The sequence below is a fragment of the Populus trichocarpa genome, chromosome 10 (genome assembly GCF_000002775.5).
Source record: "Populus trichocarpa isolate Nisqually-1 chromosome 10, P.trichocarpa_v4.1, whole genome shotgun sequence".
Taxonomy (NCBI): Eukaryota; Viridiplantae; Streptophyta; class Magnoliopsida; order Malpighiales; family Salicaceae; genus Populus; species Populus trichocarpa.
The window spans coordinates 12,137,410-12,162,482 of NC_037294.2; the positions used below are offsets into that span (position 1 = coordinate 12,137,410).

Sequence of the window (25,073 nt, forward strand, 5' to 3'; positions counted from 1 at the left end):
GAGAATGGAGATATATAGTTGATTGCCATGGCAAATGGGCACGCATCCACACGCCTCTGAAAATTATGACGGAAAGGAACCCCCTAACACCCCCGATTTTTCTTTTTCTTTTTCTTTTTTCGAATTCTCATCCATGAACTACAAGGTGCCTAGCCCGAAACTTCTTTTTTTAGATTTCGTCCAGAAATCACCAAAAAGCATAAAAAGGTCGGGGATTGATTCCTTAAAGAAGTTTTATCGTAATATTAGTAGTAGTTGATTTCTTAGTATTTTTCTTATGAATCTCTTTCAACTTGCTTGTTATTAACAGAAAAATGAATGGAATAAAATAAAATTCAACAAGTATCTCAGTTGACGAGTCCCAACTAACACAACCGCCCTTTGAAGAATAAGAGACTGCCTACTTTGAAGAAGAAAGCCTCTGAACTTTCAATATTGTGTGGTATCCCTGTTCGCGTCATTTCTTCCTGGCCGGACGGAATTTTTGATACCTGGCCAGAAAACCGAAATGAGGTTAAAACTCTAGTCTCCGAGTACAAACAAGCTGTTGTCTCAACCTCAAGCAACAAGTGAAAGAAGATCAATAAACCAAATCTTGAAGCCTACAACAGAAAGATTGTTGATCCGGAGAAGGTGATTAATGGGGAAACTTCAAATGTGTCGTTGAGGCAGATGCTGAGTTTTTTGGGGCTCTGAATTGAAGGATATGAATGACAAGATTGAAGGGTTAAGGAAAAAAAAAGGCAGAGAAAGTGAAACAGAAAACTGAGTCCATTGTCCAGTCTTCCTCTCACTGCATTAGTACTGACCAGTGTATGAATCTGTGTGATGCTTTTGATGATTATAATTATATTATGGCACGGGGGTTTGATAATGAGAACCTATCATTGACTACTCTGGTTTTTTTCTTGTCTTGCTCTGTTGAGACTAGTAATCTTCTAAACATAAGTAGCTCCCTGACAAATTGATATTAGAGTTGGAAGGTTCTGTTTGGAACGAGAGGTGATTGTGGTTAGGCTCCCGTGGCTCTATTTGCTTCCCCATGGTTGAGCAAAAGAAGTAAGCTCCAGTCTTTGGATATCGTAATGAGATTCCTAAATACTTAACCTGGAGGGGGGGTGGTGTTCGAATGGGCCAGTCTCATACGTGAGAGGAAGATTTGTTGGGTGCAAATGTGAATGGTAGCTATTCCACGTGAAAAAAGAAAATAAAAAAAGTGTTTATGTATCATAACCTAAAAGTCAAGGCTTTTAGGTCAGAGAAGACATCAATCCTTGCGTACACGTTCTCCCAGACACGGGCAGCTCCGCATCAACAATTTTCTGATTTACACCGATTTCAGAACCCATTCTGCACTACTACTGGCCTTCGCCTCAACCTCTGCCTCCTCTGCCCTTGGTTTTAGTTGTGAGGAGCATGTGGATAATCCGACCTTTGTACCACCAAAACACCTGGGTTTTTTGCCCGGCAAAATTAGTTCATCACTCTTCAAGCCCAGAGGCACCAAGAAAGAACCCGAGGCTTTTCAAGATTTGAGGCTAATTTTGTTTTGAAGTTCTCCATAATTGTTATCATTTGATCACTTAATGTCAATGGCTAATCTTGGATTTTGAAACAACATTAACATGAAAAAAAAAGGGAGTGTTTATATACAAGATGCAGTCATGATCCAATAGATTATCCCAGACATAGGCGGCCCCGCATCAACAATTTTTTGAGTCACACCGATTTCAAAACCCATTTTGAATTACCTCTCTTCCCTGCCCTTGGTTTTGGTTGTTTCCATGTTCCTTGCTACCCTCTGGATAATCAGATCTTCGGCACAAACACTTGTTTTTTTTTGCCCCAACAAAATCAGATCATTACTCTTCCAGCGTATTTGGCAGTGTGATTGCGGATGCTTTTCAAATAATTTTTTATGTTAAAATACATGCCAATGATATTTTTTTATTTTTAAAAAATTATTTTTGACATCAGCACATCAAAACGATCCAAAACATACAAACCATATTAAATTTTAATAAAAAAAAAATTAAATTTTTTGGGAACGCAGCCGCAGCCGCAGCCGCGTTCCCAAACGTTCACCATTGAGCAGCTTTTTCACCCACTAATTAAGTACTTGTTAGAATGAACCCAGTCTTTTCAAGATTTGAGTACAACTTAAAAATATTAAAAAATAATATTTTTTATTTTAAATTAATATTTATCAAATTAATCCTCACATCAAAAATAATATTTATTTTCTTATAATTATTTTGATTGAATTCAATCAAATTTTTATTTTTTTATTTTAAATTAATATTTTTTTAGTATTTTTAGAATAGTTTGATATGATGATATTAAAAATAATTCTTAAAAAAATTAAAAACATATTATTTTCATACATTTCTAAGTAAAAAACACTTTAAAAAACAACCACTACCACATTAGGATGCTATGATTAAAGGGGGTGACCATGACAATAATAAAGATTGTTTTTTTTAGAAATACATTAAAATAACATATATATTTTTTAAAAAAAATATTTTTAACATCAATATATTAAAACAATCTAAAAACATATACAAAGTATATTTTTTACTTAATTATAATTTAGTAAATAAACAAAAATTACAAAATTACGTTCATCCTTTATGAGCAAAACACCCTCTAAAACCGTGTTTTTACCACGGTCCCGAAATGCTTGCTCCCAACAATTCTATTCTGATGCTAAAATAATCGGGTTATTACATCTTATAGCTCTCTTACAAATTGATATATATATATATAAAAGTCCAACGCATGGATCCAGTCTCAAGACACGATGCAAATCAAAGCTTGGAATTAAATTAATTTTTTTAAAAAAGTGGGCTAAAATAAATGTTATGGAATATATAATTCTTCTTGTTATTTTCTTTGTAACCAGAATAACTTCAAATGAATCTAACTTATCCTTTTTTCCGGGACCTCTGCCTCCTGAGGTCTTCTGATACAAGGAGAGGAAGACCACAGGCTCTGCTGTGGCTGTGCTTGTCAATGGAAGGGAGGGTGGGTTCATCATCAGTGAAAGTGAAAAGAGTGTCCAAAGCACACCCAGCGGGGCCACGTATGAAGTCAAGTCTTCGAAGAAGACCGAGAGCAACATGATAGGAATCAAGATGTAAAAGATATAAATACATATATATATTATTAAACTTTTTACTGACAACTTACTTAGTTTAAGTTTAAAATTGAATTGGATGAAAATTGTTTTGAATTTTTTATATAATTTAGTTGATTATATAGGATAAAATAAAATTAAAAAAAAAGTAAAAAAAAAAAAAGAGGTATGTAAACAGTAAAGCGTCGTAATGATCCCTAAATGTTTTTTTTATTAAAGAATATAAACTAAAACAATATGTTTTTTTTTTTAACCATCTAGGTGGTGGCCCAGTAGTAAGAGCTTGGGACCAAGATATTTGCTCCTTCTGTGGTCTTAGGTTCAAGCCCTGTGGTTGCTCATATGATGGCCACTGGAGACTTACATGGTCGTTAACTTCAGGGCCCGTGGGATTAGTCGAGGTGCGCGCAAGCTGGCCCGGACATCCATATTAAACTAAAAAAAAAAACAATATGTTTTTTAATACCTGAAGATTATTGTTCACACTCTCTCGATAAATTGTTTGTTCATTGTGCATTTTTATATCTTTTACATCCTGGCTCCTAAAAATTGTAGTTTTTTTTCAAATGAGTCATGTTACTTTTTTTTTTCAATTATATCCTTTCAAGTTATGCTTGTGTCGTTTTATTTACTCAAATTATTCTGCTCTTACTTCTGTTTTGACACTAAATTGACAATTAATTTTATGAAATACAATCCTAGCTTTATTTTAAAAACCAAATTAAAATATTGAGGATGAAAATTGTTACAAGGAAAGAAATGAGTGCCATTTTCCACAAAAATGGTGTGCAAAAGTTCCACCTGGCCCCTCAAATTCTAATTTCCCTCCTTTGTTCTTGTTCTTTTAGGTTATTATGTTTTAGCCGCAAATTTTATTTCCTGTCGCGTTTCAATTTTTGAATTTGAGAGATAAGTGACAAGATCGTCGTGAAGAGAGAAAAAACTCTTGGATGATTGGATTTTGACCGTTAATAACTTTAATTATAGTGTTTATAGATTCATGTAGAAGAGATGAACTCGATAAAAAAAGGTTTTCACCTTTGATAATGCTAGAAAAAATAAATGTGGGCTCGGAAAGTTATTTTTCCAGTTTGAATTTGAATTTTCAGGTATATTTGAAGACTTTATGGAATTGTTTATGGAATTGTTAGTGGGGTTATTGAGTTTTTTGTAATGATTTTTATGTTTTTTTAGATTAAAATTTAAGTTTGTATGGTCCAAACACATACAGCCCTGATATTTACTTTGATTATCATAATATTCAGACTAAAAAAAATATTTTTTTCATCTATAATTTAAATTGTTTGAATTCTTGAAAATATTTATTCTAGAAAAAATTTAATAAAAGTAGATTTCAAAAATCATTACACAATAGTGCACGGGTATCAATTGATGATCAATTTATATAAAGTTAATTTGTAAAACCACAACCTTTCTTATCTTATTTTTTGTTTGATGATAGTAAATTTGGTGTATTTTTGGTACCACTTACGTGTTAATTGAAGCCATAACCTTTTTCGAACGAATATAAAAACACACCTCTATATTTTCTTGATAGATTTAGAAAAATTTAATATTTTTTTTTAAGTTAAACCCAAGATTTGAACTTAATAAATAAAAATAACGAGTAAACCTCTTTAATCAACCCATTAACCCTTCAAAATAAGATTTATTTATAATAAATTATCTAGTAGGTGGTCCAGAGATAAGAGATTGAGACCAAGAAATTTGCTTCCCTGTAGTCTCAAGTTCGAGTCATGTGGTTGCTAATATCATGACCATTGGAGGCTTACATGATCGTTAATTTCAGGGCCCGTGAGATTAGTCGAGGTGCGTGCAAACTGGTCCAGACACACATATTAATAAAAAAAAATATTTATAATCTTAAAATATAAATTTATGTTGTATTTTTGGTATCATATATAAAAAAAGTGCTTGACAACTTTTACCTCATCTCTCATCTATATTTTCTCAAGAAATAAAAAAAGAAAAGTAAAGAGGCATAGGCAAAGCTGCTTTCTCAACAATAGCCATTTCAAAATTGTTTTTGAAGAAATTTTTAATTTTTTAATATATTAATATTAAAAATAATTTTTAAATAATAATAATAAAAAATTATTTCAATATATTTTTAAATAAAAAATAATCCGAAAAGAACCACTCGTACTGCACCGCGCACACTCTCGTTTCCTTCTATCTCCCTCTCCCTCTCAAGCCCCACTCTTTTATCTGTTTTTGTATCGTGGCGGCTCTTCTCATATCATACACTTCCTCTTCTCTTCTTCTTTTACTTCTAATGATAAATAATAATTATAATCCCCGTTGCAAATAAGGATTCTTGGAGGATCGCCTCTCTCTCACTCTCTATTTATTTTGATTTATTATTACTCGCGCGATCCACTCCCAACTAGAGCTGCTGCATATTGGTTTATCGATCTGCAAGCAATTCTCTTGATCCTAAAAAAAACAACAATAATAACAAAGAAGAAGAGAACCGCCATGGTTGCGGCCACCCAACCACAACCACCTACACCTACTGCGTCCACAACAACATCCGCCGAAGAAGAAGCCTTGAAAAGGAATACTGATTGTGTTTACTTTCTTGCTTCTCCTTTAACCTGCAAAAAGGTTCGCTTTTCTCCTTATCTTATCTTTTTTTCATTTCTCAATTAATGGTTGCCGATTTTGAGGGATCTAATTATAAGGGTTACAGATTCACGATTCACTTTTCTTTATATGTATATTAATTAGGTTTCTTTTTTGGGGTTTTGAGGAAAAACCCTAATCAATTTCTTGAATATAATTGTCAATCTAGATCTTATCTTCTTAAGATGATCACATGATTTGTCTTGTGTTCTTAAATCTATCTGTGCAATGTTCAATTGAGTCTATAATTATGATTTCCCTTGTGGGTTTTCGTTTTTTGTTTCTTACCCATCCGTTTTAGGTAATTCATATGTTGTCTGTTGGCTGGGCTTCCGCCAAGAATGCTAATTTCTAAAAAAACCTCTTGTGATGGTGTTTTCGGTAATTGGTCTGTTTTTATAGTCTTTAAAATGCGTTCATTTTTCAGACTTACTTCAAGAATAGTAATATTTGCCAGGCTTTGGGTAAAGTAGGCAAGTTGTGCTTTACGTTTCTTCCCTTAACTATGTCTTTCTGTCAAATCAATATCATGTGTACGATGTACCAAGTGTTCTTGATGTTTTATGATCTCGCTGTGGTTTTTAGAAATAGTGGATTCTTGATTTTTTACCTTCTTTAGCAGTTGAATTTTTTTTTAACTGAAGCCTCTTGTTCTTTGTTTCACCAGGGAAGTGAGTGTGAGTATCGCCACAGTGAATATGCCAGGGTTAATCCTAGGGATTGCTATTTTTGGTTGAATGGCAATTGCATGAATCCCAAGTGTGGGTTTCGTCATCCAGTAAGTCTTTTTTTTTCTCGTCTTGTTTTGATGTTATGCACTTCTTGCTTGATTTGTTTCATTACTCTTTTAGCTGGTGGGAAGCTTTTTAATTTTGCAAGTCCCTCTTGATTAAATTGTTTTATCCGGTTTTTTAGTATCTAATATCTATTCTCTCTATTCAGCCCCGTGATGGCTTGTTTGGCAACCAAACAACAGCCTCTGCTGGATTATCCGGTTTGTTAGTATCTAATATCTATTCTCTCATTTCAGCCCCTTGATGGCTTGTTTGGCAACCAAACAACAGCCTCTGCTGGATCTTCCTTGCCGCCATCACACGCTGCTGCTGCAGCTGCCACACATGCTCCTCACAATTCAGGCAAACAAGGAGTCCTGTGCATTTTCTTTCAGCAGGGAATATGCTTGAAAGGTGACAGATGTGCTTTCTCCCATGGACCAAATCATGCCAGTAATAGAGTTTCTCAAACAATGGCATTTACCCCTGGTACTGAGGCCCACCCTCCAGAAAAGGCTTTTGGTGGCCTTCAAAAGTGTACTCAAGAGCAGAAGCTTCCACAAGTGAATTTATCAAAGGCTGTTGAACCACCCACTGTAGCTAAACCTGTGTCAAAAGCTGAAATTGCTTCAGCAAGGAACAGTGCTGGTGTTGCAAGGAATGTAGTGCCACCCAAAAGCACGGATGATGAAGTTCCCAGATATAAATCATCAAATCTTCCTCCCGAGGTCAATGGAAATTCAAGTCGTTCCAATCAGTTGCATCTGTCACGGGTAGCAGATGATCATGTTAACCATAATGGAAAGGATGCTGATGAGTATTTGAGGGAGTCCTCTCCTGGTTTTGATGTTCTTGTGGATGATGAGTTGAGGGATTCTGATTATTACCATGGTGAAGATCAATTTGGAAGAACAATAGGTCATGAAGGGAGGAACTTGAACTCTGTTGATGAATATGACAGGGGCCATCCTGCTGATTATGGCTCGTTGCCTGATGACCAAGAAAGGTATGGTGATCCACGAGGCTATGATCCCTATGAACATATGCAAGGGCAGCACGCATGGGAGCAGCACAGGGCGTCGTCAGAAAGAATGCTAGTGGCACCAGCACATCTGGAAAGGCGAGGTTACTCGAAAGCTGATAGCCCTGAGCACATTGAAGGATCAGATTTGCGTTATCTTTTATCGAAACAAAGGAGGGTGAACGGCTTGAGATCAGTTGTTAGTAATGATTTTGTCCCAGGCAATCATGTTGAGGAGCGAGGTTACCAGGGTTCTTCACGAAGGGACTCTCATCACTTACTCTCACATGAGAGCCCCATTAGTAGTCGTCTTCGTGGTAGAATAAAGCTTCCAGGAGGATCTCCCAACGAAGGTGGTGACTTGCATGCAGAAAGGGAAATTGACAGGGGCAGGAATCGGGGAAGATTGTCACCAGTAAGGTCCCTGATCTCTTCCCAGCAAGGGAGGTTCCGGGATAGAATGAAAGCTAGGGTGGAAGAGGATTACAATGAAGGGAGAAATTTTAGAGGTCCCCATGTGAGAAGAGAATTAGTAGATGATAAAATTACTAATTTTGCTGCTCCTAAAAGGCTTGCAGAGCTGAGAGGTGGGAAAAATGCAGAGGGTAAATCACAGCAATCCCTTGGAAAGCGGAAGTACTTGGAAGATCATCCACCATCTGATGCTGATCTCTCATTTGAAGGGCCAATGCCTCTTAGTGAGATTCTTAAGAGAAAGAGAGGGGGTGGAGCTGCAGCTTCTGGTAGCAGAATATCATCTGTCATCGAGGATGGCAATAATCAAAAGGAAAGTAGGCAAAGCCTCACCAGCAATTCCAACAACAAGGCAGTTGCAGAGACTCAAAGTGGATTTTCTTCTGTATTAAAGGACGATGACAGTAGCCAGATGCTAAAAAATAAAGAATCCAAGTTTGCTACTGATGATGCCCTTGGAACAGAAGGGGGAAACATTGAAATTGTTCATGGAAAGTCTTCTCAGCTACCCAATCCAAGTGAGATTGAGACTGAAGATGGGATGATTGCTGATGACGGAATGGAAGATCACGAGTACGAGGGTGATGATCAGAGGGATGGTGATTATGAATATGAGCAGGCTGATGAAGGAGAGTACAATTACGAAGAGGGTGAAAACATAGATGAAGAGGAATATGAAAACGAAGATGGAGATGACTTTGCCAAGAAAATTGGTGTCGTGTTCTCATGAAGGATGAAAGATAGTTAAGGAGCAGCACTACTGCCTTTTGCTCTAATTGTGGGTTTTTGACGACCATGGTGGGTTCTTCGGATTTGAGTAAGGGGTAGCTGCCACGGGTTTATTTTTCCTTGTAGAAGTAAAAGTAGAGATATCAAGTTCCTTTCTTGTATTAATTGCAAGAAACTCGTTTTATTGTATTTAAAACTCTCTGATTGAATGAGAATTTTGCTTGTGCTTGGAGCATTTCACTTTGCTTGCAAAGCCATAACTTGTAACAGTATAAAATTAATAAGAAAACTGTTACTCGTTTCTCAAACTATTATTTCCGGTTGCTTTTTATAATTTCAAATCTCTTTGGTGAATTGATGGGCATTTCGTTTCTGCTTTTAGGTCACTATCGTTTTGTAATGAATTGCTGTGACAGATTGGAATGAGATGGTTCAGGAAACAAGAGCAAAACAAGTAAGGGAAAGAAAGAAGGCTCGTAGCAAATTTCTTTAGCTGATGATTACTGGGTTTGGATTTTGTTGCTCAGTATCATCGCTTGCTGGATGGTTGATAGATTTGCCTCAAGACTTCATTCTGTTCTGTCCCTCCCGGTATGGTGGAACATCTTTAAACTCAAGAAACGATGATTGCTGTATCTGGTCGCCTTAAGTAGCTAGTTTTATGTTATTAAACCAGAACCGGACATCGGTTTGATGATGGAATGGAAGGGTTTCATTTTTTGCATTAGTGGTTGTAAGTTGTAACTTGTAAGTGCAGCTTTTCTTGCTTCTTTGTTTCAAATTAGCCATCCTTTTATTGGCTTCCCTCCACGACCTTCTTTTTTTAATTTTTTTTCCTTTCCTTTTAAATTACCTGCTATTTTCATTTAATAAAATAGTTTCTTGTCACAGTCACCTATTATTTAAGAAATAATGGCATTTGAAGTAGTTTACTTTTTCATTTTTACTGATTTTCAACAAATTATTATTATTATTATTATTATTATTATGCTAGAATAAAACTCTCTTTCATAGTAGAAATATTTATGTTAAAAAATTAATTTGAGATTATATAATTTTATTAACATATATGAATTTTACTTTATTTTATCATATATAAATATTATTTTTTTATTGACAATTATATTTTTGCTCGATGTTAAAAAACACGTTAATAACACCAACATATTTATTCTTTTGCGTTAGAAAAAAAATTATTTGACTCATAGCGAGATGAGTCGAATAGAAACGTTAACATTTTTTTTATTCGCACCAATGATTTTTGATTTATTTAATTAAATGCATATAGGTTTTTTTATTTTTAATTAGATTTTTATTTTGTAAAAAAACATGTTGAAAAAACTTGCATGTTCATTTTTTTTTTCAAAAATAAATTATCCAACTCATGGCAAAACGCGAGTCAAATAACTAACTTATAACTATTTATAAATAAATAAATTTGTGTTATTAAATAAACATATTTTATACACAAATAATTTAATATTAATTTTGATAGTTATAATTAAATATATATATTTTTTATTTTATTTTTTTACCATATAAAATAATTTAAACTAGACTTAATAAAAAATTAGGAACATAAAATTTAATTATCTTTCAAATTTTAATAATTAGTAGTTAGTAGTTATATGAGTAGTTAGGATAAACACATATAACTTTTAAAAATAATAATTACTAAAAACATTTCACCTAAGATTCTATGAGGGTAAATAGTTCAATTTGTCCTTATATAATTGAACAAGTCTCTAATATGTTATAATTTAATTGTTTCTATTTTATTTCTGTATAGTATCCAAATTTTCAACATATCTCTTTGTCAATATTTTCCATCCAAAGTGACATAATTAATTTTTTTATTTTGAAAAATTCCTTGATCCATACAATAATATATTTTTAATACTAAAAAAATCAATTTTGTTGTAAAAAATTATAATGTTCGAGTTTTACAACTTTTCTATTTTATTCTTATATATAACTCAAGGGTAATTTTAGAATGAAAAATATAATTTTATCAATTTGGATGAACTGAATATATATTTGGAGAATCAGATACTATACAATAAAGGAACAGATAGAATTAGAAATATAAGGACTTATTGGAAACTTTTCTAATTATATAAGGATAGATTGAGTTATTTATGCATTATATTATTGTGAACCCCTTCTATTTAAACATTTCTTCAGTTATATATGATGTGAAGATAAATTAACAATAAAAACATAAATAAAAAACTATAATTAATTGTTTTTTTAATAAATATTGTATTTAAATTCATATTATCAATGTTTGTTCAAAGGAATGAAAAAATAACATTGGACAATAAAAAAAAATAGCTTACAAAAAACCTAACTTAGCATTCAATTTAATAACTTGGCGAATTTTGATGTATTTTTTTTAATACTTTATGTTTTTATTGGTTTGTTTTCAAGTCTTTTTAGAGTTTTCATAATCAAAATAAATTGTTAAGGAGATTTTTTTTATATATATAATAAACACATAATATGAGAGACTACCTACTTCATCTTCCACTTTCAAAAAAATATAACATCCTATTTTGTTAATTGACAAATAAATATATATGAAATTTAAATAAAACAAAATTGTTAGTTTCAAAGCCAAATTACTAATTTGAGACTCAATTGATCTTGTTTATTTATTTTTTTAACAAGAAGCACATAATATGAGAGACTACCTCCGAAAAGACAGTGGCATTCCTAGGAAAACAGGAGTCCCACCAGGGCTATAACTTTCTGCAATTCAGGTCTTGGGCAGGAGGCTACCGAAACCCATCAAGGTTAACACTAGTTGTTAAGACTTGACCCAAGATGGGAGGTCCTACATTATTCAAATCCTACCCTTGGAACTTCTCCAATAAGCTATCCCTCAATTTCTGACCTCATCTCAAGCGATGCAGGCCTTGCTCCTAGCAATTTTATATAAAGAATCAATAATCAAGAAGAAATAAATAATTCCCATCAGGCATTCAGGATTACAAAGACAATACACGAACAACTCTTTCAAAACACAACAATTCCATGCCCATCCCTTGATCTCGTGAAAGAAATCATGTGCATGGTGCTGACAAGGTCCAGGCAGGAAATCCAGTGCGTAAATATTCAATGCTCTAAATTGCTCCCCTATTCGATTCTTGAGACATTTTCATAGGAGAGAAAAAAAAAACAAACAGAAAACACAGCAAGTTACAGAAACCGATTTATTTCCAGAGCTTCCGCAAAGACATGTTCTTCTCTGTCTCCTTCTTCATGACCTTTGCTACAGCCATCTCAAAATCTTCTTGTGTAACATGGACCCTCCTCTCTCTTAGAGCAAACATTCCGGCCTCAGTGCACACCGCCTGTGAAAGCATAACAAGATGCAAGCAAGCATCAAACATGGTTACAATTTAATCAAAGCTGCTTGTACATCTGTAGAGTCGTTTTTCTGTTTCATGATACACATAAAAATACCTTTTCCCCCCACCAATTTTCACCAAGGACATTCAAAGAAACATTGCCCAAAACAGTAGTTAGATATTAGTAACACGGGAGGAGAAACGAAAACTGTATGTATCACAGGAACAAGTTAAACAGTTTTTGATCGATTTATCCCTATCCCCTTTCTTATCTTTGTTTATTTTATTTTTTTATTTCATTTACTTGTATAAAATAGAGCTTCAATTCTCCTTATCATGTCTTTCCAAATATTACCTAATTGCTCCAGGAGATATACAATTTTCCAATTACTTAAGCATTCAGAACAATAAAAGCGAGAGGTATAAAAGAAACTGATATAGTGAGAAAAATACCTTGAGCTCTGCACCAGATGCCCCATTCATCTTCTCAGCTATCTTCTTCATATCAATCCCACGCATTAAATTCATCCTTCTTGAATGGATTTTCACGATATCAAAACGTGACTGCATATTCATTACCCATTGCATCACTCTTTATGAAACAGAATAAGCAAAGAGAACAGTCAAACAAATGAAAATTATACATACATCCACGTTGGGATTTGGAAATTCAATCTTCCTGTCAATTCTTCCTGGCCTAAGGAGAGCTTGATCCAGAATATCAATCCGATTTGTAGCCATCAAAACCTGTTAAAAAGTTTGCCAGAAATGGTAGTGAGTAGCATGAATAACTATGTCAATACCTTGCATAGTTTCCCCCTATTTGATCTACTTCCTTCTGAAGGTACTCCAGTACCTTGATCTTGTTTGATGCTTCAAATCCATCCAGCTGATTGAGGAGCTCCAGCATAGTACGCTGCACCTCACTGTCACCATTGCCACTGCCAGATTCCATTCGAGCGGATCCAATACTATCAATTTCATCCATGAAAATGATTGATGGAGCATGCTCTCTGTGACAAAACCATCAACCCAGAAATCATACCGAGATATAAGATGTGAAATGTGAAGTAGAGTATATAAGCAAACAGATTTGTGCACCATAACATAAGGCTATAAACGAACAGGTAAATGGTGATCAAAATTAGGCTACAACTAAGCATTTGAAATGTAAAAGTTAGAGCATGAGAGATGACCAGCTCTAGAGAAAAAGAAAGGATAAAATATTCTTTCAAATGGATCATAGTTTTCAAAATCAGAATGGTAACTTTATTTCTCCCAAGCTGCAACTTTCTAGAATGGAGGCATAACATGTTGTGCCTGGTATGCCAGAATTGCAGTTTAACTCATGCCACAAACATATTTAATCTGGCAACATGGCCCCTTTTCCTGGTTATGGTTTATTTATTAAAATAATGAGCCCTACTGCCTTCTATCACAGCAGTTGAAAATAGAAGATGGGAGGAATTTAATCATATATACTTCAAGAAAAGGGCCTTAAAACACTAAGAATCAATTGAGCGCGAGGCGCAAGAAAAGAGACGGACCTTGCCATAACAAAAAGCTCTCTGACCATTCTAGAGCCTTCTCCAATGTATTTCTGAACTAATTCAGAACCAGAAACCCTGATGAAAGTACAGTCAGTGTGATGAGCCACTGCCCTAGCCAGTAGAGTTTTTCCTGTGCCAGGAGGTCCATAAAGCAGAACACCCTATGACAAGAGGGAAAGAGACAGAGAGATTTAGTCCAAAATCCAAGTACACCAAAGGTGTGAATTAACAGATGGAAAAAACTTAATGACACAATACCTTTGGTTGAGCAATTCCAAGACTCTCAAACAATTCAGGGTGTTTGATTGGAAGTTCAATGACCTACCAAGGTGTCAAGACAAAGTAACAGGAAGCAATGAGAAAATCAAAAACCTAACATGGCTGTTATAATCACAGACCAAGGAAATCCTTGGACGGAAACAAAAACAAATGACTATACAAACCTCCTTAATCTCTTTAATTTGTTGATCAAGACCACCGATCATGTCATAGGTGGAATCTGGAACTTTTTCAACCTTCATGAGGTTGACCAAAGGATCCACTTTGCTTGGCAAGATCAAGTGAAGAACATAGCTGTCATTGCGAAGGGCAACCCTTGTTGATGGAGTGATCTTTGTGATATCAATACTTTTATCAATATCAACAACATACTTCCCCTCTGGATGAACCTAAAAAAAGGCCACTTAGTTTTATCTATACGTTAATAACACATCAATATTCCAATGCTTTTAAAAGCATTGAGTGCTTACCACCAAAATACTCAATAGAGAACGGACCATGACATGGCGTAATAAAAAGTATATTGACTTGCATTGAACAAAAAGAACAGATACTGTACCTTAACTAACACCTTGTTCTTCCCCATTACTTTGACAACTTCACCAACATATGACCCAGGCTCTTGAAGTAGCTGCGACTCTTCTCTAAGCATCCTGACTAAACATGTCAAAAGTTAACAATGTCATTCAACCTGTACGTTAAGTGATGGCAGATGCAATCCATCATCTAGTTGACGAATCCAGTAGCATAAAACCGAAATGGTCGTGCAACCCATGATAAGCTTATATATCCCACGAACCGTAGTAGCTAACGCAATCACCAAAACAAGGACAGGTTCCCAAAATTAGGAATAATTTACAAAAAGACGTGTACAGATTCATTGTATTCTGTTATTTCCCCCTAGATATTTGGTTTTCAATTATTATTGTTGTTGTTGTGGAGAAGGTAAGAAAAACCCTAGCTAAGCTATCAACAAATCGAATAATGAAACCCTAACTAATATATTATGATCTATCTATTCATCTATAGAAAAAATAAAAAACTAATAAATCTGAGTCGAATTAAAACCCACCTCTGGAATTAAGGCCATTGCGTTGCGCTTCGAGGCGATTAAGATTGTGGGATTTTTGGCGGACAAGGAGCTGAAGCTCATGGATGTGTTGGAGATAGTACTGCTTCAAACCCTCTCCTTGCCTCACCGCTCCCGTTTTCGCCGAGCAGCTCTCCTCCGCTATCATCGTCATCGTTGATTCTGTTTGCTGCTGCTGCTTCCTCTCCACTCCTACAGTTGCCATCGCGATTGATTGTTTTTTTTCCTGCTGTTGCTGCTGCTGCTGCTGCAAATATCTTTATTTAATTTAAAGGTTTCTTTTCTGGCAAGTCAAAAATACTAATAATTAATCTAAATTAAATGGCAGGCAGTCCCATCCCATGTTTTTGTGGGCCTGAGGCGGTTAGCCCTACAGCATACGGTTTAATCAATCGGTGCTCCTACTACTACTCGAGTCCATACCAAGTTTGGTTGGTATTGTGCTCCTATTTATTTTTCTCGACCAATTTTTATTTTTGGTAAAGTCCCTCTTCCCGCACTTGAGATTGGCTAGGAAAGTTCAATTTTTTATATATATATATATAGAATCTAATATATCAATCTCGCCATTGATTTTTTTATTTAATTATAAAAAAAGAATGTTCTATATCAAATTTATAGCTAACAAAATTATGATATGTACATGAAAGCTTATTAAAATAATAATATTCTGTTCCACACGATGCACAGCTTATATATAAAAACTGTTGAAAATATGTTATATTGCTATATGCATATTTATAAACTCGATATAAAAATATAAACTTTAAGACAAAAAAAATATATAATTCCCTAACTAAAGAAATTTTGCCTTCAACTAATTTACCCATGCATTTTGGTTGAGTGTGTATATTTTTATATCTTTTATAATAGATTATAAAGGATAGAAAAAAAGAATAAATTATATTTTTTTCTCCTAAATTCGAGTCATACACAAATGAGGATGTTAACTTAGAGAATAATATAAATCATATCTTGGGGTCTTATCTAACAACTTAAGCTATTGGATTGAATTGATTATTTGACATGGTATCAGAATCTTGTTGATCAAGCGGTCATGAATTTGAATCTCATCATTTTCATTTATTTAATAAAAAAAATTAGATATCTCATCTAACAGTTTAAGTTATTGGATTAAATTGATTTTTTGACAGTAACAAGTTTAATCATTATGTGTTTTCTAATCCTCATCTCTCATTTCTAGTGTATAATTTGGATATGGTAGGTTCAATCTTTTTTATTGCACAACTTGTTGGAGTTCAGCTCTCCACCAGGTTTGCTTTGAGTATCTTTGTAGGGTTAATACTCTTCTACTTCCTGTAAAAAAAACAAAATAAAAGGACCAAAGTAAATTTTAAAAATATTTGAAGGATCAAAATACACATCAGTAGAGATTTAATGCTGTAAGAACATTGTAGATGTCAGTTTTTAATGGCATTTGTATCACTAATTAATGGAAGGATGTGATGATATTGAAAATATAAAGATGACATTAAAATAAAATAAGAAGGAAATCATAAAAAAAAAAAAAAAAGGAGAGTTGAACTTGGAGTTCTACCTAAAAAAACTTGGAGACCAATAGCCGATCGTAGTAGAAAAGCACCACCTTAAAAAATTAAGAATATATATATATATAACCTCAAAATCGGGATGCAATCAGTGTTTGTGAGCATTCCCTTGGAAATTTGGAGTTTTTTTTTATTATTATTATTATAGAATTCTGAATTTCTTATAAATTCGTTTCCAATGTTTGTTTTTGTATTTTAAAAATATTTAAAAATAATAATTTTTTTATATTTTAAATTAATATTTTTTTAAAAATTTTTATTTTATTTTGATGTGCTATATCAAAAATAATTTTTTAAAAATAAAAAAAATAATTTTTTAAAAATAAAAAAATATTATTTTAATATATATATCTAAGTGAAAAACACTTTAAAAAATAACCGCAACCACTCTCAAACACACTCTAATAAGAAATTCATCACCTCCATCTCACTCTTGTATATAAACCTTCCTCACATGCCACTATTTAATTTTTTTTCAAATCAATTTTTATTTTAATTTCATTGTTTAAATAATAAATTTATTTTTTATTAAATTATTTCACTTTCATGAAACAGATCGCGAGTTAACTCGATTGACTTTTTTTTAATTAATTTTTTTACTCAATTTCATTTTTTAATATTGAATTGAATGAAAATTAGACTTTTTTGTTTTGTTTGCTTTTTATTAAGTTATTTTGGACTCATGACCCATAAATAATGCTTAACATCTTAACCCGGATTGATTTGGGTTATTTTGTGTCTTTTTTTTAATTGAATTTTTCTTCAATTTCATCATTCAACATTGAATCGGTTGGAGATTGAACTTCATAATCTGTTTTGATTTGTTTTTTGTAGGGATATATTGATCTCATAATCAGGTTTGCAAGTTTTGACATTTTAACTTTGGTTAAATCAATCTATTTTTTCAATTTTCTTTATAAGAGGTTATTTTGATCTCATGATCCATGTCACAAGTCCCTCAACATTAGATTTGCCTTTTACTGTGTTATCTTCGTCTCATGACCCGGCTTGCAGGTTAAGTCAGTTGATTTAATTTTTTAAAAAATTATTTTTTTTTAAATTTCATCAATTAATATTGTATTTGATTGAGAATTAAGTTTCATAATTTGTTTCAGTTTGTTTTTTATCAAGTTATTTTGACCTTATGACTAGAGAATATTGCTTAGCGAGTTAACCTAAATTGACTTGACTTATTTTCTATCATTTTTTTATTTTAATTGTTATAAATTTCACTGTTCAATATTGGATCCGACATGGTGATTAAAGATTGAGTTTCATAATAGTTTTAATTTAATATTTATAAAATTATTTCAGTCTAATGATCAGTTGTAAATTTAATATGTTAACTCAAGTTAAATCAAGTTGTTTTTTATGTTTGTTTTTCTATAATGTTATTTTGATCTCATGATTCGGGTCATGAATTTGATGAATTAACTCATGTTATTTTTTATGTTTTTTTTTAATCTTTTTCTTTAAACTTAGCCTAATTAAGAATTACACTTCGTTATTGCCAATCAATTAAACTGTTTTGGCTCACGTAGACCTGCCCATGAAAAAAATTTCATGTTTCTTCTGGTAGCTTCAAATTCGAAATAGAGATACATATTGTTCATTTTGAACAATTTGATTGGTACTGCATCAGCTGATTGCCTCTTACGATGGCACCTAAACCTAGTTTCATTGTCACAAATAGAGAAGAAATTGTACTGAAAGCTGTAAAGATGTAAATCAGCATTGCTCTAGTCATCCACCATAGCCAGATAAAGAAAATCCGATTCTGTAAACATACCAGGTCAGACCGAACTAAACAAGCAGCATTGCCAAGCTGTTTCTAAAAAGGTGGTGATGTTTGAAAGCAGCCGCTCAGCATGCAAGCAAACTCTCTAGCAGCTCAAGTTCACCATGGATGTCTCACAAGGTTGATCATGAGATCCAAAATTTATTTTCAGCCCAAACTCCTGCAGATCTATTTCGACTCTCTATGTCTCTGTGGTACCTATAACGCACACAACGATGCATTGCAACCCTTTCCCTTACCTGATGGATAAAAGATGGTCAGAAAAAAACACTGAATAATATTTAAGCAGAAGTCAGTAAACTTAGACATTAAAGCATCCCCCCATTAAATACGTGCACAAGTATGTCGGCACGTCTGTAAGTGCATTGAAAAACTAATTGGCAAGGATAACAACGTGCTCAAATCAATTTCAGCTAGTTTTGGTTTCTGAGTTTTGAAGAAGATATCTTAAGACTGCTATAAAACTCGAGCTACGAATGAATTGATGTGTTCCATGACTCAATAAACCTGCCACCACCACTACATGGAACAATACAAAGATAGTGAAACATATAATGACAGCCACACTAGGCCATGTGTCACTGTACCTCCCAATACGGAACTGATGATGTAAAATAACAGACAGCAAGCATAAGAACACAGGGAGGGAATATCAAGCTGCAATGTGTTTCTGTGCTTTACCTTTGCACAAAATATAAGAACTATAATTCCCTTCCAGCTCAACAACAATTCCTTTTCATCTGGACAGCAGGTCATAAGTGCATCCACAAAAACAGTACTTCCATTTTTTGCTAATGATTCCATAGCTCGTACCCTGCATCCATCACTTCAACAATTAACATTTTCGAACCAAATCCTAGATATGCTCCCTCTAACCCTTAATTATCACCAGCCTTTTTTTAAGAAAAAGTTATAATTTATCATCAGTGTTGAAAAGATTTGAAGATGCATGTATTATCATTATCTATAGCACAAATAAAAAAATGACACTATTTTTTAAGGCATCAGCTCAGGATATGCAAGTCTTACTTGATCTTATGAAGACAAGCTATGTTTTCAGGCATGATGACATTGGACGGAAAACCTTAGATCTCTAAAAATCAATTCCTTTTGAATTATCTATTGAGGGATAGAATTGTTTTCTTATCCTTAAGTAGCTGTTGTGGGATACAATAGTGTTCTTAGCCTGTTTATGGTGCTACTGCTGAGGCTTTTAGAGTTCTTTAGCAGCCATTCAACAAAGATGGAATGCGTTTTATCTTGATTTTCTATATTTTGTTTTCACTTTACAGACTGTGCTGCTCTATCTTAAAATATTGCAGCCAATTTTTTTCTAATTAAATTTTTTCTACTTTTAATAAAGATTTTTTTTTTGGTAAAATTAGAACAACCATTAATAAGATGGGAGAAAATATCAAATATATAATTTTTTATAATTGAGCAACTGCTGGGAGATGATTGCCCAAGTTCTACATGATAGTATCATTATCTCCATCTCTTTTAATTGGTATGCCCCAATCCGACCCTCATCAGTAGAACAAAAGCCCAAGGGAAACCATTGACCAAACAGAAAAACATAGACAAACTGAGTATACAATTATCAGAGACATTTTCCAGAATATATAAATTTAGACAAAGCAAAATTTACCTTGCTGATCAAAGAGGTAGGTCAGAATGCAGTTCAATTGAACATCCAGTTTCCTCGCAATGTTTAATTGCTTTCAATTGGTTTATATTGTGTACAGGAGTACCTGAAACTCCATTACTTATGTATAAATCTTCCAACTTGAGAGCCAACCATCTGCATAAGAAAATTTAGTTCAAGTGAATCACAGAAGAAAAGTTAAATATCATCAGCATCAACTTTGGTTCAACCATTTCCATTCAGAGTGGTTTTCAAGTTTAATCAATGTCCATGAAACTAATAAAGTTGCTATATACAATGCTTCTACTGTTATAACTGAAAACCTGAAGAATCCACCGTTTACCACTCACCTAAAGTAATGTTTGGAAGCCTTGAATCGGGCATAAATGCTACAACTTTTCTTCTAACAGTCACCAGAATGCTGCTACCTGGGAACTCATTTAACAGATCTGCATCTGCAAAGAGCTCATGAAGCAATATTGAAATCAGTGAACTGGCATCAAAAACCGTGTCTGGACAGTTAACCCATCCAAGCAAAGGTGCCAGAAAAGCCTTGTGCCTTGAATTTTTATTTTGTAAAATTAGACAAATCTAAATCATCTCGAGTTTGAATATTAGGAACTGCAGGATTGCTGTTGCCATGGATTAGACCCTTTTCCACCAATTCATTTTGCAGTTCAATAGCTTCATCGATATTTCCTAGTTCATAATGCTTTCTCAATAGTCGAGTACACAGAGTCTCATCAGGAATGATACCCTTTCCAATCATCTCAGCAAGAAACTTCCTTGCTTGCTGCACTTGGCCACATTGTGACAACCCCCAGACCAGGGACGTATATGCATACAGATCAAGTTCTATACCCATTTCCATCATCTTGTTTCGCATATTCAATGCTTCTTGAAAGTTCCCATGCTTCAAATTTCCATCTATCATTGCAGTATAAGCAATTTTATCTGGAATCATATTTTTGTCTTGCATTTCATCAAACAGCTTCTTTGCATCTCCAATACAATTATTTTTACAAAGACCATCAATAAGGGCTGTATAAACTGCAACATTGGGTTGTAAATCATGGTCTGGCATCCTGCCAAAGTAATAAATTGCCTCTTGAACTAAACCCCTTTTGCACAAACCGTCAATTAATGCACAAAAGGTCACAACTGTAACCTCAGTACCCAAGTCCCGCATCTCTTCTAGCAGATTGATTGCTTCTGTGCGATTCCCTGCCTTAAAGTAAGCATCCATTAGTGTTGTATATATGACAGGGTTGGCACCTATACCAGACTCCTTCATTTCAGTCATTATAATCTTACATTCTTCAAGCTTACTTTCACTGCAAAGACCCCAAACAATGGTTCCCCAAAGCAATATGTCTGGTTTGATATCTTTTTCTCTCATTTCATTGAATAACTCCATGGCTTTATCCATGCTCCTAACCTTGATGTGCCCATGAATAAGGGCAGTATAAGCTTGCAGGTTAGGAGTTACCCCAGCTTTCCCCATTGCCCTAAATAACTCTTCTGCTTCGTTCATCATCCCTTCTTCACAAAGGCCATCCAGCAAAGTCGTGTATGTAACAATGTTCAAGTCAACATGTTCCTGCAACATCTCATCAGCCAGCATGAAAGCTTCACCTAGATTGCCAGCTTTACAGTTTGCATCAATTAAAGAACTATATGTGAATTCATTGGGTAACAAACCAACACGGGTCATATCCACAAAAAATTTAATTGCCATTTGCATCATCCCCTCCTTGCATAAAGCATCGATTAATGTGCTATAAGATATGACATTTGGTTTCAAATCTTTATCCTTCATCTCACGAAAAAATTCAAAAGCTCTAAGCATTCCTTTAAATTTACAGAAAGAGTTAATCAAGGCATTGTAGGTTATTACATCGGGTTCACAACCCATGAACTTCATTTCTTCAAATAAGCAAACAGATTCATCCAGCAACCCAATCTTACCATATCCATCAATAAGTGTGTTATATGTAACAATATCTGGCGTTAACCCCATCTTTTTCATCTGTTCAAACAAGCTTCTAGCAGTCAGCATATCCCCTTCTTTGCACACATGACCTATCATAATATTATATGTAAATACCGTTGGGGCAATACCTGCCCCAACCATGTCCCTAAAAAAATCCCTTGATAAGTCCCCTTCCCCTGCCTTAGACAGCCTATGCAAAAAGGCATTACAAGACCGTGCCTTTGGCAACACCCTAAACTTGGTCATCCTCAAAAAACACTGACCAGCAGCCTCAAGCATTCCTAGTTCAACCAAAACACTAAACAAAGCATCAAAAACACCAAACCCTGGAACACAAACATTCCTCGTAGTCCATAAAATTTCAAAAACATCAGAGCCCGGCAAAACCCAGCTGGATAAAACCAATTCCTTCAGAATATTATTAGCATGAAAGTACATTCTAGCATAAAACAAAATGTGCGCTAATATACAATAGGATTCAGTAGTGTGGCGAAACCCAACTCGGGTTTTAGCCCATTTGAAGAATTTCAAAGCCAATTTTGGATCTTGTTTGAATTCAACCAAAACCCGAGACACCCATATTGGGGCTAAGGAAGACTGAATTGAACCAACGACTCTTGGGTCATTCCATTGGTCTTGTTGAATGATTTTAGTCATTGAAACTTTGTCTAAAACATCAAAAAAATTGGAGGGGTTTGAGTTTGATTTGGTTACAAATGGGAACCTAAGTATGCAAAGGACGCCAGTGAAGCAGCAAGATATTAAACAAGCACGTGTAGTTGTTGTTGAAGGTGAAGAGAAAATGGAAGAGAGGTGATGATTACAAGGAGGGCTTACTCTTCGAGGTAAACTGCTACCCAAATTGCGGAGAGAAATTAACATTTTGAAGAGGAAAATGATAGCTGCTTCAATATGCCTCATTTGTGTTTTGATGCAATCATAGTTTTTTGTGAGTGATTTTGGTTTAGGTGATAGAAAAATTAGGGTTTATGTATTAGGACTTTAGGAGACACGAGGAGGGTTTATGAGCTTTTTTAGTTCTCGGCAGCTATGGTGTGTACCTGTGTCAATTCTGAACATTTTTAGTATTTGGAGGAGTCTTATGACTCACGGGCCAAGCCCATGCTTTCTATGTTTAATATGAAAAATAACTTATAGCATCCCCCTTAGATTTTTGGTCCGTAATATACGGCGGTCGCATAAAAAAAACTAAGTGTAAAGAAAAATATAAAGATAGTGATAACGTGTTTTTTTATAAAAATAAATATTTAAAAATAAAAAAATCTGATGTGTATTTTATGACACCTTTTTTAAATATAAAATGACTTTTTTTTTTGTTATAATATTTAATCAGCACTATATTAGATTGACTTGGATCAATTTTAATTAAACCATAAAAAACATGACCCAAGTAATAAGAAGAGGATAACCTTGTATAATATAAATTAAAAAATAATTAAGGCTTAATTTTCAACCAACTTAACGTGGAATGATAAGTTTTTTAAAAAAATCAATGTAGAAAATGAATAAAAAAATACATTAGTAAACCTGTTAAACATGCAACTTCACTTGTAAGATCGAGATAATCTCTCAAAAATCAACTAAAAAAATAAAAAAATTAATTCTCAAACCAACCCATAACAAAAGGTTGAAAAGGAAAAAAATTATAAAATTCAATCCTTAATAACTCTAATGTTGACGACGAAATTGAAGAACAAGTACTTTAAAAAATATCCTAAAAAAATATGCAATGCATCATAGGCTAACCTTTCAAATTCCTGACTTTGGTTATGAGTTCAGGATTTCCTCACAAAAAGTAAACTAGAAAAATCATGAATCTCGATTCATAATTAACCTAATATCAATGGATGAGATTGAAAAACAAACTCAATTAGAAAAATAATTCAAAACAAAACAAATAACAATTAATATAATGATAATCAAACTTGAAATAAAAATAAACTAGGAGGACACATTGGCATCTTGGAGAGAATTTGCTCAAAAGTTGAGGAAAAGAGGGGGAGGAGGTGGAGAAGAAAAAAAAAGACCTCAACACGCCATCAATTTACACACACGCCGCACCATGAGCAAGAGCTCGTTGAGACGCATCTAACGCCACCAAGAAAGGTGGCACTCCGATGCTAGAGGAAACTGCAAGCATCATTTAAACATGGCGACATCCTTCACGTGTCAGCACTTGCTATGCACATGCCACCCCTCTTTGTTGTTGTCTATTTACCCGAATCCTTGTAATTGATTTCAATTTCACATTTTATTTCTCGAGTCTTAATTTTTCTAGATCAATAAAATTCAATTTTATTTCACAAAACCAAACATTAATCACACATCGTAATTGTTTTTCAACATCGTTGGATATCCATATCAAGGTAATCAAAAAACACTATTAAGTTCAATTTCAAATAAATTAAATGTTATAGGATTAAGTTTTGAAAAAAAAAATAAGTGAAGCAAAAAAAAGGATGATCTTTTCCTTGCTCGTGCAATCTAGACCTGGACTCCTTCAAGAAAGAGGAGTTGAATGTTTGTTGTTGAAATTTAGTCTCTATTTTCTCAATTATTTTAAATGAATAAAATTTTATTTATTTTTTTCAAACTAAATGTTGATTTTTTCTTGAAATTGTACTAACTGTACCTAAATTTAGTTAAATCAAATTATCAAATTTGATCTCAATTCAACTTAATTAAAAAAATAATAGGAAAAAAAACTCGAGTGAAAAAAAAAACACTACTATTACATTCCAGAATAAATATTTGTTGGTGTTCCCAAAATATTCATAATTTGTTGTGGAACTGTAATTGTAAGCTTACAATTTTTAACCAGCACCGTGCTTTAATTTGTTCACCCACTAAGTGGTGTCAATGTCTAAACATTTATATTTTATAAAAATGGGTATTTGAACACAAAATTTAATTTTCATATTGCATTTACCATTTTTCTTGGAAAATCAGAGCAATTAATTTAAAATAAAATTAATAGGGCTTAACATTTCACCA

General features: G+C 33.7%; 3 protein-coding genes and 1 long non-coding RNA gene across 5 annotated transcripts; 1 reads left to right on the forward strand and 3 right to left on the reverse strand.

Moving 5' to 3' along the window:
* Positions 1 to 211: 211 nt before the first annotated feature.
* LOC112328931 (uncharacterized) lies at positions 212 to 1,189 on the reverse strand. The gene is made up of 2 exons (XR_002984272.2): positions 607 to 1,189; positions 212 to 491 (listed from the first exon to the last, which is right to left on the reverse strand). It is a non-coding gene; the product is annotated as an uncharacterized LOC112328931 (long non-coding RNA).
* A 4,137-nt stretch (positions 1,190 to 5,326) lies between these two features.
* On the forward strand, positions 5,327 to 9,090 carry LOC7462628 (zinc finger CCCH domain-containing protein 17). The gene is made up of 3 exons (XM_002314703.4): positions 5,327 to 5,767; positions 6,453 to 6,563; positions 6,816 to 9,090. Exons 1-3 carry the CDS (start codon positions 5,639 to 5,641, stop codon positions 8,781 to 8,783), a joined length of 2,208 nt encoding a protein of 735 aa, XP_002314739.2. The 5' UTR covers positions 5,327 to 5,638; the 3' UTR covers positions 8,784 to 9,090.
* A 2,641-nt stretch (positions 9,091 to 11,731) lies between these two features.
* On the reverse strand, positions 11,732 to 15,331 carry LOC7462629 (26S proteasome regulatory subunit 8 homolog A). The gene is made up of 9 exons (XM_002315789.4): positions 15,037 to 15,331; positions 14,524 to 14,621; positions 14,129 to 14,353; positions 13,944 to 14,006; positions 13,683 to 13,846; positions 12,992 to 13,148; positions 12,784 to 12,882; positions 12,589 to 12,699; positions 11,732 to 12,138 (listed from the first exon to the last, which is right to left on the reverse strand). Exons 1-9 carry the CDS (start codon positions 15,257 to 15,259, stop codon positions 11,998 to 12,000), a joined length of 1,281 nt encoding a protein of 426 aa, XP_002315825.2. The 5' UTR covers positions 15,260 to 15,331; the 3' UTR covers positions 11,732 to 11,997.
* An 847-nt stretch (positions 15,332 to 16,178) lies between these two features.
* Positions 16,179 to 23,140, reverse strand: LOC7459076 (putative pentatricopeptide repeat-containing protein At2g02150). Of its 2 annotated transcripts, XM_024609647.2 has the most exons (5): positions 20,416 to 23,140; positions 20,069 to 20,221; positions 19,102 to 19,234; positions 18,412 to 18,659; positions 16,179 to 16,371 (listed from the first exon to the last, which is right to left on the reverse strand). In XM_024609647.2, the coding sequence occupies exon 1, from the start codon at positions 22,977 to 22,979 to the stop codon at positions 20,634 to 20,636; it is 2,346 nt and encodes a 781-aa protein (XP_024465415.2). In that variant the 5' UTR covers positions 22,980 to 23,140; the 3' UTR covers positions 16,179 to 16,371; positions 18,412 to 18,659; positions 19,102 to 19,234; positions 20,069 to 20,221; positions 20,416 to 20,633. The 2 variants fall into 2 exon arrangements, with proteins under 2 accessions (XP_024465415.2, XP_002315826.4); XM_002315790.4 differs by lacking the exon at positions 16,179 to 16,371 and having other exon boundaries at positions 18,173 to 18,659.
* Between the last annotated feature and the right edge of the window lie 1,933 nt (positions 23,141 to 25,073).